Genomic DNA, 19,257 nt, shown 5'->3' on the forward strand with positions numbered 1-19,257 from the left:
TAGATTCCCCTCAAAATAAAGCAAAGTAGGTGAATGGATGCCCTGAGAGATACAGGTGGGAGGGACAGAGCAGGCAGCTCCCCTCCCAACCTGAAGGCCCTGACAGGCTGTGTGGCTGCGCTCCATGCGGGTGCCTGCCCTTGGGCTGGGGGATGCAGCAGGCAAGGCACAGGGCACTGTGCTCATCAGCCCCTCGTTACACCTCCTCCAGAAGCTGGTCAGTCTTATTTAACTAAGGGCCAGCTAATTTTGGGATATCAGTTTAGGTGCTTACTCTTGGAATGAGCACCAATGAAACTTCACAAGTGGCTCTGGCACCCATGAGGGTCTGTGCTCACACAAGAGCAGTATTTTTACTGCAGATGTGCTCTAAGTCTGGAATTGCAGGTGCTTCAGCAACATCAGTAAGTGTTTCCACAGAGGCCCTGGGCCTTTTGGGTGCAGTTTACACTCGCAGGGCAGAGGAGGCTGACTCCCTGACAGCCAGCCTTTGCCAAGGGGCAGATGAGCCACGGCAGTTGTCTCAGGGAGCTGTAACTGAGTTTTCTGGGGAGACCAACACCCTGACACATCATGTTACTGGCTACGAGTTCAGTGCCACCCCTGGATGACCTGACAACACCAACTGAGGGTAACAGAGCCATCTTAACACCAGGCTTGACTTCAGACATGGACCACATGGGAAGTCCTCCTTCAGTGTGAGAGAACCCATTTCTCCTCTTTAAGAAGAACCATGTGAGATTAGGAAACCCTTTCCAAATCTGCTGGATCCTTTATGGAGTTTATACATCTACAGTCACACCACGTGAATAACAGCTCCCTACGAAACCAGAACTGAAGCCATCCAATCCCACACCTTCAGCACAGGATAAATAAAGTTAGCAGCTTCAGTGTTTCCCTGCTATATTTAAGCAGCAGTAGCCTGGTTTTGATACTGCTCCAGACAGTTTATGCCTGCATGATCACAGTAGATATTTTACTCTTTTAATGTTAAAAGTGTTTTCATAGTATACATTTTTCTTAAATCAAGAAACAAACCATGGACTTCTAGAAAAGCTGACTCTTCCCTTATTCCTCTACTATCCATGGCCATTTTGCCACTGACAACAAAAAAGGAGGACCAGAGCCTTTAATTCCCTACTTTTAAGTGTTAATATATTTACAGATGACTATACAAACAAGCGCCAAACAGCAATTGCACATTATTAGAGCTACACAATATTTGCACATGTTGCTAAAACAATGCTGCTAAATGAAGAAGCTTTATTAGTTCAGAGTTTTTGGCTGCTGTTATTAAAAATATATTTACCTGAAAGGAAATCCAAGTATTTCATTTTATAAACAATTGAAAATATAGCAGTAAGCAACATAAACTATTGCTTTTTATGTTTATACATTTTTTTTTGGCATAACACTGCCATACAGATACAGAATTATAAAATATCTCTTTATAGTGCATTACAAATCCAGAAACTGGTTACCACTCCTACCACATACATATGGTATTGGTACTACCAAACATGCACAGCATCCTGTAATTAAATACTGCAAATAAATATAGAAAGAGAGCAGGACCATTCATAAAAACTGACATAGACCTGTTCCATTTTGCAAGTAAAAATTGTTGGGCTTTGGGGTTTTCTCTTTTTTACTGCACTTTTTTCTTAGAATACATTTGAACAATGAAGTCTATGATATTTTCGAATTTTATCAGTGCAAAACTACACTTAATCATCTGTTGCTGAAATCAAACTGCATAAAGGGCGAACAACCATGGAATACGTTAAAACACAGAAAAAGAAGAGCAACTAATGATTAGCAAACATGCTTCAGCAGATCTCAAAAATGTAAGTGCCATAACCTTTTTTACTGCAAAACAATAATTTTCACATGGTTAGCCACAATAGTAAGTACATTCAGTATATTTCACAGTAAACTTTAGTTGATGAATACACCACTGAACTTGTAAGCATGGTAGAATTAAAGAGCCACATTTCTAAGAAGAGATTTCTTTCAGAACGATTTGCCAATTATCACATTTTTTTTTTTATCTTACAGCAAACATCATAATGCTTTTGAAAATAAATGTAGAAGTGATTACAAGTGTAAAGCCAGACGAGGTCTCTATTGATCTCTATAGCTTTTGAACTACATTTAGGAGTCCATTACATACAGCATGTAATAAACCTATTCTTAAAAGTAAATTTTTGCTTTCACCAAGGTCTTAACTAAGTGTACTTAAGAACAAGGGCTGAAAAGGGAACACAGCTTTCAGGAAAAGAAACAATTCATAGCCAATGCTGAGCACAAAGATATTACAGAAACACAATGTGCCTGAAGAACTGTATGTAAATATCTGTAAGCAGTGAATCTATGGTGTTGACATAATGTGAATTGAAGGGGACTGTATATATGTAGGCCTTTTTTGACCCATCCCTCGTTTTCAGACTCTGATAATCATCAAAAGCACCTTTTGACCAGTTACTCCAATTACAATTAGAAGTGTGAACTTGTATCAAAACAAATGTAGAATGATGAGTATAGTTCTCAACAAACCCCAGACAATATTTCCACCTTCTATGTGATCCCAATGTTATATATTCATTGATCCTGGTAGCTCCAAATCCAGAGGTACCTCACCCATGTGGGGTAGGAATAGGTTTTTCATTTGACTGATTTTGCTTTCACATTGGTAAGAAGAGAATAAATCAACCCTGTTCTGCAGTTGGAATCTGACTTTTAACACTTAATCTACACTTTTAACACTAGTCTACAAAAGGATTTATGTGTGCAAAAATGTGTTTAGAAGTAAGTAAGGTAGCATTGTCACCAACTTAGGACAAGTTTCTGCCTAAGCAGACATCTTCTGCCTAAAAACAGAAGAAACATGGGGCATCTTCTGTCTAAACAGGTATTTTGTCATTAGAATCTCCCATGGCATTTAAAAACTGATTTGAAGTAGACTACACTTCACCTTACAGAACTTTTAGTACTGTGTTCAAATGCAGTAGCAATTCTTGAATAAACTGATCTGGCAAAAATAAGAGATCACCTTCACCACACAAAACATTATTAAAACATGGAACTCACAGCTACAAGGGATTGTAGAGGCTGAAAGAAACCATGAATTCAAAACCAAAAAATTCCTGTAGACAAATGGGGTCACTGTATAATTTCTTTGTTTCACAGCATCTTTTGGTGGCCACTGCTGGAGGCAGGACACAAAGCTAGAAACATCTTTGGTTCTGATCCCCACTGGCAATTCTGAGGACAACATACATCATCAGCATGATATTGTCACACTTTTATTAATGGCAAAACTTGCTTCACATACTTGCATCTTATTCAGAAATACAGCTTTTGTCCAGGAAATTCAATATTGTATGTTTCCTGCAAAAGTGTGGTGTAAAAAAATTACATTTTCACTTAAACATATATAACTATAAATTGTGATCAGTACCATCACAACAGTAAGAAAAAGAAAGGTGTAAAATAACCTCTCAATTAAACAGATAGACATAAATTTTATTTAAAGACAAACAAGCTGTTTTCCATTTAAATCCAGTAAATGTCACTTGTCTTACCTCATTGGATCATCCATTCAACATTGTACAAAGTTTCTAAGGTATGTAAACCTTCTGTTTATAGTACAGCTATATGCAACTGCAGATTATTAGAATTATCCTGGAGTAGCTCAGGGAGGCTTTCACTAGGTTACATGAAATATTAACGATGATTATACAAATACCTAATACATTAGAGTGCTGCAATCTTAGAGCCAGAAACTGAGGAGCTGATCCAAGCCAGGGAACAGCTCCCAAAGGATTATTGCACTTATTTTTAGAATCCTTCAGGATTTTATTTGAGCAACATGAACACAAAGACCTCAGACCTGCTCCTAGATATGTTGACACACGTAACTACTCTTCTGCTGTGAATGGTCTGTGCTGCACACCTCATGTACCCAAGCCTCCAGTCTCTACAGCAACACAGTATGAGGTACCAAGGCACACTTGTGTCTGGCATAGTAGGGCACAGAGCTGTAATTAACCTTAAAGTGCTGCATTTTTGCATGATTTGTATGATCGCCTTGTGTGTACTCATCTGTGTACTCAGTAACTTTGTTTCAAATTGTACATTTATATCCCCTCACCATAAGAGCCTCAAAATCAAAGTCACAGGTATGTGCACGTACACACTACTCCCACTTAACAGTACCAGAGGCTATTCAGATGTACTTACTTGGAAAGAACCTTCATATGGAAGGTTCTGTTCAATAAACATATGAACAGCTCAGATTCTAATCTAACACTGGGCCAAAATACACTCTTGTAATAAGTACACAGAAATCCCTGAATACTTAAGCACATAGCAAGACAAAAAGAAATTTAACAGTAAGCAAATGACTTTCTTTGCATACCCTCAGTTTCTGAAGTAATGGTTAAACAACTATGTACTGGCATCTATGAGGATACAATCATTTCAACACATATATATACACTGTATATATACTGTAAACCTGAAAACCAATACTTAGAAACTTCAAGCAGGGGGTGCTTTGGTTGCTAAGGCCATGATTCTGTAACAAAAATGCATACAGTGCACCCACTTGATCCTCGCAAATCTCAATGGGAGGCTACGCTGTATGACTGCCCTGCAATAAATCCCTCTTTTCAGTACTTGCAAAATCAGAAGGAACAATTCCTCTATGAAAAGAATGAAACACTGTCACATTTTACATAGAGCAGAATTTGTTAGTTAAAGCTGAAGTGTCCCATGGGAGTAATTCTGTTGATAAAGCTGTAAAACAAGGATTAGAGAGTGCAGGAGCCCACCTGACACAAAAGCCCTCACTTACATAGTCCCTATAGTTCTTTGTAGGCAACTGATATGCCACTACTCTTCTATTAAAACACAGAGAAATATACTGAGTTGCAGATAAAAAAAAATATACAGGTGTAAGTACGAAAGTTTTTGACAATATTTTCAAATACCTTGGCCCCTTAATGCAGACAGCTCTGTCAGATTAAAAGTACTTTAAGTACTTAAAAAAAACATCAAACCAGTAAGCATGTTTAAGTGAGAGATGTGTCACGACAACAGAATACTGCAGAGTAATCTTCTTGATGCACGTCCCAAAATTTTGTTTAAATTCAGAGCAAGATTTTTCTTTTTTTTGTTCAGTAGACAAAAGATCTCCTGAGGTCATTGATGTTCAATCAAATTACACTATAAATATAATAACACCTCCAGCATCCCTTATTTCACTTCAATACTCCACATTTTCTGTACAGTGATTCACATTAATATTAAAGTTCAGAAAATGAAGGCTCTGTGTAGCTTCCTTTGCTATAGTTATGTTCCTTATACACAGAGTATTATTTTTCCCTATGGTACTCAAAAAATAACTACAAAACAACTCTATGAAGTTTGCACAGTTAGGCACTCAAGACTGAAACAGTCATAGGCAGAAAATGAAGTGTCCTCCCTTTGCATATGTGGAGGGGCAGAGTCCTTAACTACACAGACCAGTTTTATCACAGCACTTCCCCTTGTGCTCTGAAAGTCAGAGGCAAACACAAACAAGGGAATCCCAGTTCATGTCCAGGGAACTGTCAAAGGCTTCTCAGGATCTTTCTGGCCTTAAAAATGTGGTGGCTGGAATTCTTTGGGAGTTCTCAAACAGACTTAATGCCTACTTGAATGATCCATGTTACCCAAAAAAAAAAATCCATGTATATAAGTTCCTTTCCTCACAAGTTAGCACAAAAAGAGAAATACATCTTCCTTCTTTGCTTCCTTAGAATGGAAAAAGCCTACTCTTTTTCCATAGGGACCAAGATCCCTCACTGCCACTATCTGATCCAAAGAACCAGCGCTACCCAGAGAAAAAAAAAAGGATGATGAATTGCCATGATGGGCATTAGCAAAACAGAACACAGAACATATTGTCTATGATCTGAAACCCCTGAAAAGTTCATCATTTAGAGTTATAAGCCTTCAATAAAGTCCTGTAGCATTTTGACACTCGAAATGTAGTCAGCCTCTTGCCTCATAACATTTAATAAGACATACATTAAAGGCAGTGGATAATATGTACACTTTGAAACAGAAAATACATATAAGAAGTTTCAGAATATTTTAGGACTGTAGGAAGTGTGAACTGTACCTGCATTATTTTTTAAGTCATATTCTGCACAACTAATGTGCTGGGTACTATTGTTTGACTTGAACAGCAGAAAATCAGAAGACGCTACTCAGGGAGAGCAGACAGTTCTTCAGCAGAAGCTGGGAAAAATCTTAATAGTCAAATTCCTACTTGATGGGCTCCAGTCCAGCCAACAGACTGGCCTGCCTTAAGTTTCCACTGATTATCGAAATAATATAAAACTGTAAGAGACTTATGAGAGCAAAGAGAGGAAACAGACTGCTGGAAAGAAGCATCAGGCCTGCCTTTGTCTCTGAGACCAGCAACAGCTGACTGCATTGTGCAGATTCTGCCCAAAACTGGCCAAGAAACATTGAAGTTAAAGACCCAGCTTGATGAGCCTGCTGCCCTTTTCTCTGATGGCTTTGCTATCAGGGAATGTTTTGTGGTAAAGACACTGCATTTCAGCTGTCCAGAAGCCTTCCAGGTGCTGAAGCCAGCTGGGAGAGTTGTCTAATTACAGCTGATTCAACAGAGAGCTTTCAAACAGAGATGAAACTTTGAGAGATCAAAGTGATCCCTCCCCCTAGATTAGTTGTAACAAATGAGATGAGAGAAAGAAGAATTTAACTAGGACTAAAAACTCTAAAGTGCAACTTCCCTTGTATCCAAAAGCTGTGGATACAGTTCCTTTGTAAGTTAAAACTTTTACTCAATGTACAGTGATTCCCAGATGTACAGGACATGATGTATGCTATCCATCGTTAAGTACCTCCAACAAAGATGCTAATCTAAGGTAAAAGATACTGTGCAAATACTGCTATTAATCATGACCATAGTTCCTAAAAAAAATTACCACTAGGGTAAAAAATTGTATTTTTGAAATAATTTCTACTAATTTCCTAAATGTAAAACAAAAAGTAAACTTCAAGGAAGCTTTAAAATTCTAATGTTCCAAGGCTTTTTAGTTGTTACACTTTAATTTTATTTATTTCTTTTTTAATACTGGATGAATTTTAAAAAGTAGATAAGCTTTTCTGTGCAATCTGTCCAGAAAAGATAATGAATTTCTTAGCTTTCAGTACACACAATTGTTTTAAAGAGACACACCTGCCTGCCTGCTGATAAACTGAGGGTGAAAAAACCAAAATTCATTAACCTAACAGAAGCCTAATCTGATGCATTTGCAACAAGCATAGTCTTGTGAATTTACACTAGATGGAAATATCAACCAAAATGAAGAAGCAATGAATAATTTGCTTCATTCAAAGTGAAACAAAGATTTTTTTTTAAACCTCAGACTCATAGTTTGAGCTCATCCTTAGCTTTTGTGGTGATCCCCTCTGAAAGTGTTTCCTTATCAAGGTTATCTTGGAGATCAGCTGATGTATCACTTGCAGAATTCTCCGTGTTACATTTATCTTCCTCTATAACGCCTGGGTGATTTCCACAGTCATTGTTCAAACTGTCATCATCTTTTTTGGAATGAGAAACGTCCTCCTTTCTGTCTGAATTATCATGAATTTCTTCTGATTTTGAAAGCTGACCAGTATCATCATCACTGTTTTTTTCACTGTTCTCCCTAACAGCATCACAGTTCGCTTCTTGCTCATCCTGATCATTTTCTTCCCCATTTTTTGTGAATTCTACCTTTCTTTCTTCAGTTATTTTACCAGCTGAGCTTCCACTTGCCGATGCATTCTTAGGCTCTTTCTGTTTCTTATGCTTAGAAATATGACTATTGGGAATAGAAACCGGAGATGCTGGCTTTTTATTTGCTTTGCTTCCTTCTGACTTCTGTTTTTTTGGGGGTCCCCAGATAAAATGCTCTGAGGGTGTATAATGTTGCTGGGCAAATCTCAGCAGTTTCCTCCTTTCTCTTCGGTCTCTAATAGTATACACAAAATATTCTAGAGCACTTTGCTTAATGTTGGGAATGGTATCTTCTACAAGAGCTTCATGCAGAATAAATTTTACCAGGGGAGATTTGAAACTCTCATATCCAAGTTCACCAAGACTTTTCAAAATTCGAGTGATTCTCAAGTAGTTATGTTGAGACCTTTGAAAGAAACAGGTAAAAAAAATTCTATTTAATCAGAAAAAAACCCACTTTACAAATACAGAACTGGAACTGCAATTCCTCAGTTCTTTTTATCACTTCAGGTATGTACTTCAGACTTCCTGTATTTTAATTTCTCAAAACTGCTGAAGCTTATCAGCACCTCCTTTGCTAGGATGTTGTGAGTGAAAATTAATGTTTGTAAAAAGCACTGGGGGAGAGGGCTGAGAGAAAATAAAATCAAATGTGTACTGATTTTGGTTCCTTCTGCTGTATGGGAAGGGAAACAAAGCTGGTGAAGGGTCTGTAACCTGTAAATTCTATGAGGAGCAGCAAAAGGTAATGGGATTGTTTATTCTGGAGCAACAAAGGCTCAGGGGAGACTTTACTGCTCACTACAGCTGCCTGAAAGGAGGTTGTGGCAAGGGGAGAGTTGGTTTCTTGTCCAAGGCAACAAGTGACAGGACAAAGGGAAATAGCCTCAGCCTGTACCATGTGGATATTAGGAAAAACGTCTTCTGTGGAAGAGTGGTTAAGCATTGGAACAGGCTGCCCAGGGAAGTGGTGGAATCGCCATTCCTGAAAGTGTTCAAAAGATGAGCAGATGTGGCACTTAGTGCAACAGTTTAATTGATATGGTTATGTTTGGTCAAAGATTGGACTCAAAGATCTGACAGATTTTTTTCCAACCTTAGTGATTCTATGCTGTTCTCTTTCTGGGGAGAAAACCCAGTCACTTTGTAAATGAAAGGATTTGTAGTGTATTTATAGTGCAGCTACAGAACAGGGTTCATTGCACTTCATGCAAGTTATTTAAAAGCTGGGTCTCCAGTCTAGACTAGCACCTGTACTGATACAGTCAGTGCTAGAGGAAAAACAGGCATCTCTGGAGAGTAAGTCCCACTGTTGTAGGAAATATCTAAGAGAAAATTAACAAATTGCCTTCTGGAAGTACTTGTGAAAAGGTCTTTCCCTTGTAAAGCACACCTTAGTATGCAGTAAAACTTTTATGTTTGAATTTTAGATGGATAAAATTACATTAAGAAAGTCCCAAATCCTGACTTAAAACTGTAGCTTTCATTGTAAAGAACAGGAGTGAAACCATGAAGTAATGTTGGGGCTTCCTGAAAACCTCTTTAATCTGTGGCCTGAGTCTGAGATCACACCCATATTGGCTCATACAATGTTTAAGTAAAATTATTAACAAATTATTCCTACTATTCACCTGGATTCATCAGCAATTGTACCTATAAGCTTTTATTGTGACAGGAGAACAAACTGCTGCAAGAAAACAATCTACAGCTCTAAGGTCTGAGATACTAGTAAAGTGAGCACAAGATTCGAAAAGAGGTTTTGGTACAATTAATCTGTATGAGACAAAACTCAATGCAAACTTAGGATCCACAAAATACCAATGAAAAGCAACTGATATAATTTTCTGAACATTGGACCAAGGTTTGACATAACATGTTTAAACTTTTCCAGATCAGTATTTCAGTTAAAAATATTTAAATACAAAGTATTTCATGTTTTGAGAAGGGAGGGAAATCCTGTTACTTAACTTTCATACAGGTGTGGAGAATTGGACCTTTCTCAAAAAGAAATGTAAATAAAAAGATAAGCCACTTGTTTTTTTCCATGTAAGAAGCAGCACTTTGGGACTGGGTGAAAACAAATTCAGTACCATGACAAATTAATTTGGAGCTAATATCTTCTTCAGCACCATCTAAAGTTGTGTTTTCAAAGAATTCAATAATGTCAATCCAACTGGTAATGGGTGAGAAAAACAATCAAAAAAGGGGAAGGAGGAACATACAGATAGAGGCATAAACCAAGCATCAACTATTTATTTTTCCTTTTCTTTTTTTCCTGGCAGTCTTTGGAAAAAATATCTCTGCTTTCTCTAGAAAACAAAAGCATAAAGAGATTCTATCGCAATTCTAGCAAGTGAAGTGCATGTCATTACTTACTCATTCAAATGCTGAAATCTTTCTTGCCAGTTAGCAGCTCGTGCTACGTTTCCAGTTTTATCAATTAGTTTTATTCCAAAAAACTCCAGCATCATTTTGTAAGCCAAAAGGAATCTTCTAATTGCTTCTTTTGTTTTCTTGAATTCCTAATGGACAAAGAATATGTCCAAAATTCTAAGTGGCACTAAAGCAAGTACATCTGCATTGTATAAGACAGCTCTACATAATAAAAAGCAGTTATTTATTTAAAATTATTGTGATGGTTTGTATGGAGATCAATTTGTATTACCTCTATTTCATATGTAGTTAATTCTTTAGCATAGAAGTTCAGACCTTGTTCCCTCAGTGGAAAAAGCCTGTTAAAACAATAAGTGCATTATGGCTCAGTATAAGAACATTTAATTGAATTAATGCTTTGAAACAGAAATAGGTAATAATTGACCAACCACTGTATGTAAGTGTGGTTATGCTCCAGTTTTTCATAGTCTCCTTTCCATTTATTTAGGACTTCTTCAATATAAACCCCTGCACAAAAATAATTTGAAAAATGTTAGGTAGACATCAAAACCAGCATTCAGCTATATAAAGTACATGCATGTTTAAATAATGATAGAACATGTACTTTGTCTTTCACATACTATGTGAAATAAGGTCTATTGAAGCCATAAATAAATTTTAATTTACAACTAATTTAGTTACTAAAACTTATTTAAAAAATAAGGTACTTATAAAATGTCAATATAAACAAAACCAGTTGACATACTGGGTTACTAACACGTGAAGGTATGTGACAGCAAACTATGTAAAATATATCTAAGAGTTCCCATGAGATCCCTTTATCACACGGACTGGGAATTAACAAACTGCTTCCATAAAATACTGCACTGTGAATTACCTGTCATTGCTTTTACAAGACAAAATTCTGCAGCTATCCATCCATCCATCCATCTATCCATCCATCCATCTATCTATCCATCCATCTATCTATCCATCCATCCATCCAATCTTCTAAGCCTCAACTCTCTCATACCAGGAATCTCTCCAGCTTCAAATACCATTATGATTGGAAATCTTTCTTAATTAATGGTGGCTAAGCACTACACTGAGACTGTGCTCATGAAATTCAGTCACAGGCCAGGGCACTTTTCCAGGTACTACACAAAGTACCTAAAAACCTTGTTCCCAAAGCTGTACAATATATTGCCATGAATGGCACTGTGTGTTCGTCTGTTTCTATTCTGAAACCAACAACAGCTGCACAGTGTCTCTCAAAGTCAAACAGCATAGGAGCAGCCTGAAAAACTCACAGCCCCATGTATACAGTCTCCTACTATATATTTAAGATGCCTCTTCGCCCAGTGAAAATTTCTATTTAGGTCTCAATGGCAAAGGAGGACGCATTTGATACTTTTATTTAAGAAGTGAAGAAAGCAGCTAGTCGAAGAGGCTGCTACGTACATGGGGTTTCCAGTGTAGGAAAAGGACCTTGGAAAGAGGACCTTTCACCATTGCTGCATTGAATCCAACCTATATTTCAAGTACTGGAAAACTTGCTGCTCAGTCCCAGGGCAGAGAGACAAACAGGCCAGCTCTGATCTAGAATCACAAGCTAAATCTGTAGGTCATGGAACTAAACCAGATCTAGTATTGCACCAGAAATGTTTTGGATTTTTTAAACAACATTCTCCAGTATTTCAGTCCTTAACCTAAGGACTAGCTAAGGATAGCTAAGATTTCCTCTGAACACTCTCACAGATCCACAGACTTGGGTCAAGGTGGTGGTTACTCCTTTCCATTCTCAATACAAACTTGTGCATAACCAGAGCTCACAGCCAACAACTTGTCAGCCTCCATGGCTTATCAGCTACCTTTGACGTGGTTTTCTCCCAGAATACAAAGAGAAATGTTATTTGCTAATTTTGGTAGTGAAGCCCTCCTATACCTTTCATGACTGTCTCCTCTTGTAACTAATCCTCTTGAACTGTTCTTTCATTTTGGGATTTAAAGGAGTTCTTCCCCACAACCTTTTCTGCCTTCTAGTTTCAGAGCCATATGGTCCCCAGTTTCACACAGACCTCAGTGCCCTTCACTTTCTTTCTATATCTGCTCTCTGTGTAACATCTCCCAAATCTGCTACTTCTTTACTGGCAATTCACAGACCCACTTCTTGCAGTCAAACTAAAACTGACTAAAAGCATCTGCCTATGGGTATCTAGATAAAGCTCAAGCCAGTTAAATCAGAAGTCTTATCTTTCTTTCACAACCTGAGTTATTTTCTCACTTGCTAAGGGTATTACTGCTATCTTGTCTATAAACAGTTCTCACCTTCAACTTCCCTATATGTACATTTTTATAACCTTCTGTGTAACATTCTTTTCCATCCAGCTTCCTATCTGAACTCTCACACAGTTGAGTTGCATCTCAACTTTTTTTTTTCCTGACCTTGAAAAGTGCTTTCTTGTCATGCTAACACCTACTCTGAATGCTGCTGAAGGCAGCTACCCTGAATGCTGGGAACATTAACTTTCTAGACTGTTACTTTTTCATACAGTCTCACTTTTTTTTTTTGCTTTGCATCCTTCCATTGTGGAACCCTGCCCTGTAACATCAAACAAGAACTACACACCTTCACTTCCAAAGCCTCTGTGACCTGTCCCTTACTACCTTATCAGAACCCATTTGTTGCTATGAGACTGATCCTGTTTCCAACAGGATCCTGCCTCAGAGGCAGCCTACACATCTCACTCCTGCACTCCAGTGCACACTTCACTATTTCCTACCAAGCTGCTCTCATGCTGAGAGGATCCTTCTACAAATACCTTCAAAGTAACCTCGTCATCATTCTTCTAAAACCCAGAAAATCTTATTTCTGGCCTTCAGTTTGTCTTTCTTGCTAATGGCTAAGCTCTTGTGTCCTGAGATTCCTGTCCACCATCCTAACCAAGATTGCTTTATTGCCTCCTCCTGCTTCCCAATCTGTCTGCTATCCTATTGTCTCTCATGCTGACTGCAAACTCTCTAGAGTAGGGCTTATCTTTCAGCTTCTCCTGTGTTTGTGCAGAATGCTGCATACAAGATTCCTGCTCCACTACCAGAACCACTAAGGACACTGAAAAATCACTTTATTATTGTTATTACAATAATCTCACATAAGACTAAAGCACATTTTTTCCCCTTACACAGTTCTAGGGGTAACACCCATAGATTGCTGCCACTCCTATTCAAACAGCAAGTTTGTGCAATATAGTGGAAGAACTTTTTCTTTGTTTAATAAATGTATTGCCACAAGACAGTGGTACTAACAATACTTTGTACTACTTCATGAAGAAAAGCACCACCTTCCTAGAGTGAATGCTAACACTGTTTTAAGCACAAACTTGTGCTTATCAGTGTGCTACTATGACATGGGTGGTTCATGCTCTACAGTATATTACTATACACCTTTAATTTGCCTCAATTATCACCACTGTTTCAATTTGCTACTATCATTAGTGAGCATTCTTTTGTTATCACTGTTATTGTCGCAGATTACTCACCATCAGGTTTAAATGGGATTTTATTTTTGTAAAACCGCAGATTGCACAAGTCATTTTGATACCGAAGATCTTTAAAGTTCTGCTAAAAGAAAGGAAATAGGACATTATCAGCCTGCAAAAACCTACCAAGACTATATAGAAAGTGATATTGGGCTTTTTGAATAATTTAAGGACAAAAAATTTCAGAGTTTCAGGAACCACAGAGTTCTACTCATACTCAAGACTCAGTTTGAAGACCTGAAAGTTCATTCTGACTGGTACATTCTCCTACTGAGGCAGCAGCAAACATAGCAGAACCCTCCCTCCAGTCTGAAGGAACTTGAGAGACAAATAATCAGTCAGGCATACTCTAGAATCTACCAACTTTGATATCCAAGGCAGAAGCCTTCTCCTGGGCTCCTACCACATTTCCCAGGCTTACCCATATCATGTGTTTGAATGTTTGTCCAGGATGGAAAGACATTGCTTCTCTCCCACTCGCGTATGTTGTGCCTCCGTATCAGCTTTTTGGTTCTCATTTCTCATATTTACTGGACAAACAAAGGTTTAAAAATGTTTTTTTACTGAAAAGGCAATTTTAAACCATAAAATATTCTTACTGGATACTGGTGTCGGTACTTGTATAAATCTCTTGCTGCGTAGAAGCTTCTCTTTGGCTTGGCTGTCAGCTCAGTTCCATCAGCACTCTGAAACAGTTAGAAAGCAGATAAGCATCATACACAAACCCCCTAAATAGCATATTTGTATAATATTAAAATAATTACTTTCCATTATGGATTTCAGCCATGTAAACAAACATAAGTGGATGTATTTGCCTACTGTTTGGTCAAACACTGAAAATTTCCCTTCTAAATCCTTAACAGAACACACTTTAAACCTAAGTTAAAAAATTAATCCAAAATACAAAAGCAAGGCTATAAATTGTCCTTCCAATGAGGCTGAATTTGAAATAAAGCAACAGTCTGACTGTCATTTCCAAATGCAAGACTTCAAAGTAATCTGGCAAGTGCTAATACAAGATGAAACAAGTAACTGAACTTGAAAATGCAGAGACACCACCAATTTTGAGGAGGAAATCATACTATTTGCAAAAAATAAAAATAATTTAAAAAAATCACGTGTACATAGACCTAATTGATATTATTGCACTCTATGGAAGAAAATGAATAGTTACTAAAAAAAAATAATTCATTCTACTCCTTACAATATACATGTAATAGGTTAAAGTCAAGCTTAAAAGAGGAAGTTCTCTGGGACTGCACTGGGCACTTGCTGCTATTTTTGCCCATCCCGTGGCTTATCAACTGCACATTGATGACAAACAAGCAACTACGTTCATCCCTCCTTTCACAAGACCAGCTTTGACCATACCTGTAGCCAAAACACACTTGCTTGAACAAGAAACACCCCTTGACACTTGGTTATCCGGGACTAGTATCACCACGTAACAAGCAGAAAAGGGAAAGACGCTTAGGCTTGCTTAATTTTGTATGGTCTCTGAACCAAAACATGATATATCTAGCAACCTTAAAAAAGACCCAGCTGCTCCACCCTACACGGTATTATAACTCAGATAAAATTATTGTCAAAAGAACACTTTATTTCTTTAAGCTCGGCATTTTCAAAGCTTCCTAAGGAAGAGAAACTCGCTCTGAAAATTCGTCACACCCACCGCGGAGTCACAATTCCATTGCCACACAGGACCAAATACTCGGATTTTCATCCTATTTAATGAAGAGGCCATGTTAAGTGCTCCATTTAATTTAAAACACAGCCTCCCCTGGAAACGGCAGCAGCGGGAACGTCGACGCCAAGGCCTCGATTTTCTCCCCACAATGAGAGGGGAGGGGTGTGGAGAGAGAAAAAGGGGCTTAGAGGAGATGCAGCGCTGGGTTATCCCCAGCCGCTCCGGGCCCGCGAGTGCCGCAGAGCAGCGGCAGCGGGGCTGCCCGGACCGCGGCTCGGTTCGGCTCGGCTCGGCGCGGCTCGGTTCGGCTCGGCGCGGCTCGGCTCGGCGCGGCTCGGCGCGGCTCGGCGCGGCTCGGCTCGGCGCGGCTCGGCTCGGCTCGGCTCGGCTCGGCCGCCGGGCCCGCGGGCAGGGCAGGGCAGGGCAGGGCAGGGCAGGGCGAGGCGGGGGCCCGTCCGGCGCTGCCGGTACCTGCTCGGGGCTGGCGGCGTCCGCCTCTGCCCGCTCCGCGTCCTCCTGCGCTGGCGGGGCCGGCGGCGGCTCCCGGGGCCGGCAGTCGGCGGCGGGCGGCTCGGGCGGCTCTTCCCCGCCTCCCGCGGCGGCGCACACCCCCTCCTGCCGCCGCGGCTCCGCCGCCTCGGGCTCCGAGTCGGTCTCCCAGGTGGAGTCGCAGTCCTCCACCGTGGTGGGCTCCTTGAAGCTGACCCCGCTCAGCAGGCTGCCCATGGGCCCGGAGGCCGCGGAGGCCGAGGGCTGGGAGCGGCCGCGGGCTGCCTACGGCTGCGGCATGGCGGGGCGGGGCGGCGGCGGCCGGGGCTGCTCCCCCGCCCGGCCCCAGCCCACGGACACGCGCGGGGCGGAGCTGGAGGCTCCGGGATCTCCACAAGAAACACGCGGCCAGCCCTGGCGGCGGGCACCGCGGGGTCGGGCGGGGCGAGTCGGGGCCCGCCCGCCGCCTCCCCGGCACCGGGCAAACCGTGCTGGAGGGGAGAGTGGCAGTCTCCCCCCCGAGGATGTGCGCCCCGAGGGAATCTCGCTTCCCGGAGGCGACCGCGGTGTCCCCTGAACGCTTATGAGAAAAGCTAGTGGGTGCGGGTGTTCATCGAGAAGAGTGGGGATGGCGACTGCCCCAGAGCAGTGGTCTGGGGAGGAGATGCTTTGAGTGAGAGAAGTGGTCGTGCCGCCCGCAGCGTGCAAGCTCCGGCTGTCCGCTGGACGTGGGAATGGTTGTGCTAAGGTAGACCCCAAAGAGTATACAGGTACCAGAGAGGACAGGAATGGAGGGGGCAATACTGTGGTGACAAGCCAGTTTTGGCTGCTTCTTAAATTCCTGCGAATTTGGGGATGAAACTGACACGATGTTCAAGGACCAAGATGAAGGGGCAGGGACAGTGTATTTTGTATTTGGCTAGTACATGCCTTTTGGACAGAAACACTGCCTGGAGCGAAGAGCCGATGAGTTGACAGCACATTGTTCCAGTGCCTGCTCTAACCCTCATGTCTAAAAATGTGTCCTCATTTCCAACCACGGTGTTGGTAGGCTTCAGTTCATCCTTAGGGATTTCTGCCTTCTCCTTAAAGACAATTCTGTGGTGTCTGGTGACCACTTCTAAAGATGTATATTATCATCAAGTCATCTCAGTTCTCTTCTTGGCAAATCAAACAGGTTGAGCTTCTTCAGCGTCTTGCCAAAAATTACTTTTCACATTCCCTCACTCAAAGTTGTACCTTTTTTTGTCTACTGTGTCTTGAATGTTTTAGCATCTGTTTCAAGTGCAGGTACCAACATTTTAACTGGATGTCAGGCTCATCAGTGCAGAGCTGATTTTATCTGTATATTCTTGTTTCCCTAGCCCCTCTCTATAAACTGAAAGATCATTTGAAGCATCATGCTTAGATGCACTCATGTCACCCTCGTACATAACCCTCCTTCAGGTTTATTTGAAGCATGCTAGCTGCACATGCCGACACCAAACACAAGAAATTACTGGGAATGCCCTGGTTTGTCAGACCTTGTTTCAGGGAAGTGTATTTGCAGTAGCAGCTCACCTAGATACAGTCACAGCCGAATGGCTGAGCCTGTGAGACAGCGCAGTCTGCCCATGCCCCTGCTGCCTCCCACCATCACCTGCCTAGGCCAAGACATTTCTCCTCCTCCTGTGTTCTTCACAGAGATCAAGGAAGCCCGCTCAGCCTTTCCAATACCCCTTAGTCACCACCAGCTGCTTCCCTCCTCAGGATCCAGCTACTCCCACTCAGTCCAAGATCAAAGCTGGTGGCCCAAGCCAAGACGTCCCCTCCAACCCCAACCCTGTAGGTTTTCAAGGTCTACTGGAACTTTTTTGATATGTGATATTGAGTAATGCATGTAGCATACAGGAAAGATCAGTCTCATTTTTTGCCAGTGGGCATCATTTTAATAAAGAAAAAAAATCCCCATCAAGCAGGCACAAGAAAGGTTATAAGAGGGCAAGCAGTAAGACTAGATGCTAGGGCTGCAGTTGGGGGAACAGAGTCTTTTATAACACTCATGCTTATGTATTTTTGGAGAGTCCCCTCTTCTTTGACCTCATCTGGGGGAAATATTTTCTTTCCTGCTTCCACATATCTCCTCCCATGTTGTTGGCATAGTTTGAAGGAACTGACTTAAGAAATTCTGATGTCTGGAACACATTTTTCTTGACTACTTGTGGACCAGCCACTTCCACTGGACAACATCTACTGGCCCAGTGTAGACCAGCTCTCTGCTCCCTCGCCCCTGCTACAGCTTTTCTCAATGTTCCCTCACTGGGACTGTGTTTATATTATGGACAGTGGAGCCTCAAAATCATGCCTTGTATGTGCATCAAAAATTAGGGGGAGGTTCTGATGACATTCAGTTTGCATGTCAATTAATCCCACCAACTAAAGATCTTCCTGTAAGAAAGCTCATTTTCTTGTGCAAATAACTGCATGTCATTATAGGAAGCTCAGTTTTACCTGAAGAGCAAGGCTGTCAGCCAAGTCTCAAAGCTGTCGACCAAATCTCATAACAGAATTTTAGGTGGATTTTTAAAAGATATGGATCTCAGAGTACTGATAAGAACTGGGAGTCAAATAAACTGGTGTGAGAGCTCACCAAGACATTTGCCATCATTTACCATCAGTCCTGGTTAACCAGGGCTAGGGAGGTCCCAGATGACTGGAGGTTAATCAATATGATGCCCATATTGATTAAGATGGGTGTCTTGGAGTGATTTTATGATGAGTAGTCTATTCCCTTATCATCTGCTGTATGCCCAGAAATGGTTGCTGTAGCTTTAAGGTGGGGAGGGGGAGCCTTGGGGCTCTTCCATGGGTTTTTTCAAAGCCTCACACCCCAGGCATCCCTGGTGCCATGTGGACTGCATCCTTTTTTTTTTTGCTTAGCTAGCTTAGGTTTTGTTAGCTTAGGCAAGTAGGTTTTTTTTAACTTTCCCTGGCCTTGGAGAGGCTGCTGCAGAAATTCTTGGGTGGCTTTTTTTCTGAAGTGAACTGTACAGTTTATTTTTAAGTCTGAGACCTGAGAAAATGATCAGCAGGAGAAGAATTGGCTGGGAGCTGCTCCACCTCAGCCCCAGACCTCGGAAAAGCTGAGCCAGTGAGAGAGAACGGACACCAAATCCACCTGCTTTACCTGCTGTGAAGAGGGGACCAACTCCAGAGATACACCAGGTTCCCACCCGTTTTGCTGGCTCAGCTGTGTGAACTTTTGTGGGATTTTTAGGTTTTTTTCTTGAGACAGGAGCTGGTGCTGTTTTTTTCTCCAGGTTGCCAGCCATTGTGGATTGGGTTTTTTTTTTTCTTTCCCTGGCACTTTGGGTTTTTTGGTCAGGTAG

The 19,257-nt window shown here is 41.0% G+C and overlaps 1 protein-coding gene across 2 annotated transcripts; it reads right to left on the reverse strand.

The window, feature by feature from the left end:
- Nucleotides 1-1,243: 1,243 nt before the first annotated feature.
- OGFRL1 (opioid growth factor receptor like 1) lies at nt 1,244-16,184 on the reverse strand. Of its 2 annotated transcripts, none has more exons than XM_086876223.1 (7): nt 15,872-16,184; nt 14,313-14,399; nt 13,714-13,792; nt 10,624-10,702; nt 10,467-10,533; nt 10,178-10,323; nt 1,244-8,207 (listed from the first exon to the last, which is right to left on the reverse strand). In XM_086876223.1, the coding sequence occupies exons 1-7, from the start codon at nt 16,124-16,126 to the stop codon at nt 7,451-7,453; spliced, it is 1,470 nt and encodes a 489-aa protein (XP_086732349.1). In that variant the 5' UTR covers nt 16,127-16,184; the 3' UTR covers nt 1,244-7,450. The 2 variants fall into 2 exon arrangements, with proteins under 2 accessions (XP_086732349.1, XP_086732348.1); XM_086876222.1 differs by having other exon boundaries at nt 13,714-13,795.
- Nucleotides 16,185-19,257: the final 3,073 nt, after the last annotated feature.

This window comes from Cyanistes caeruleus, chromosome 2 (assembly GCF_971803275.1).
Source record: "Cyanistes caeruleus chromosome 2, bCyaCae1.hap1.1, whole genome shotgun sequence".
NCBI classification, from domain to species: Eukaryota; Metazoa; Chordata; class Aves; order Passeriformes; family Paridae; genus Cyanistes; species Cyanistes caeruleus.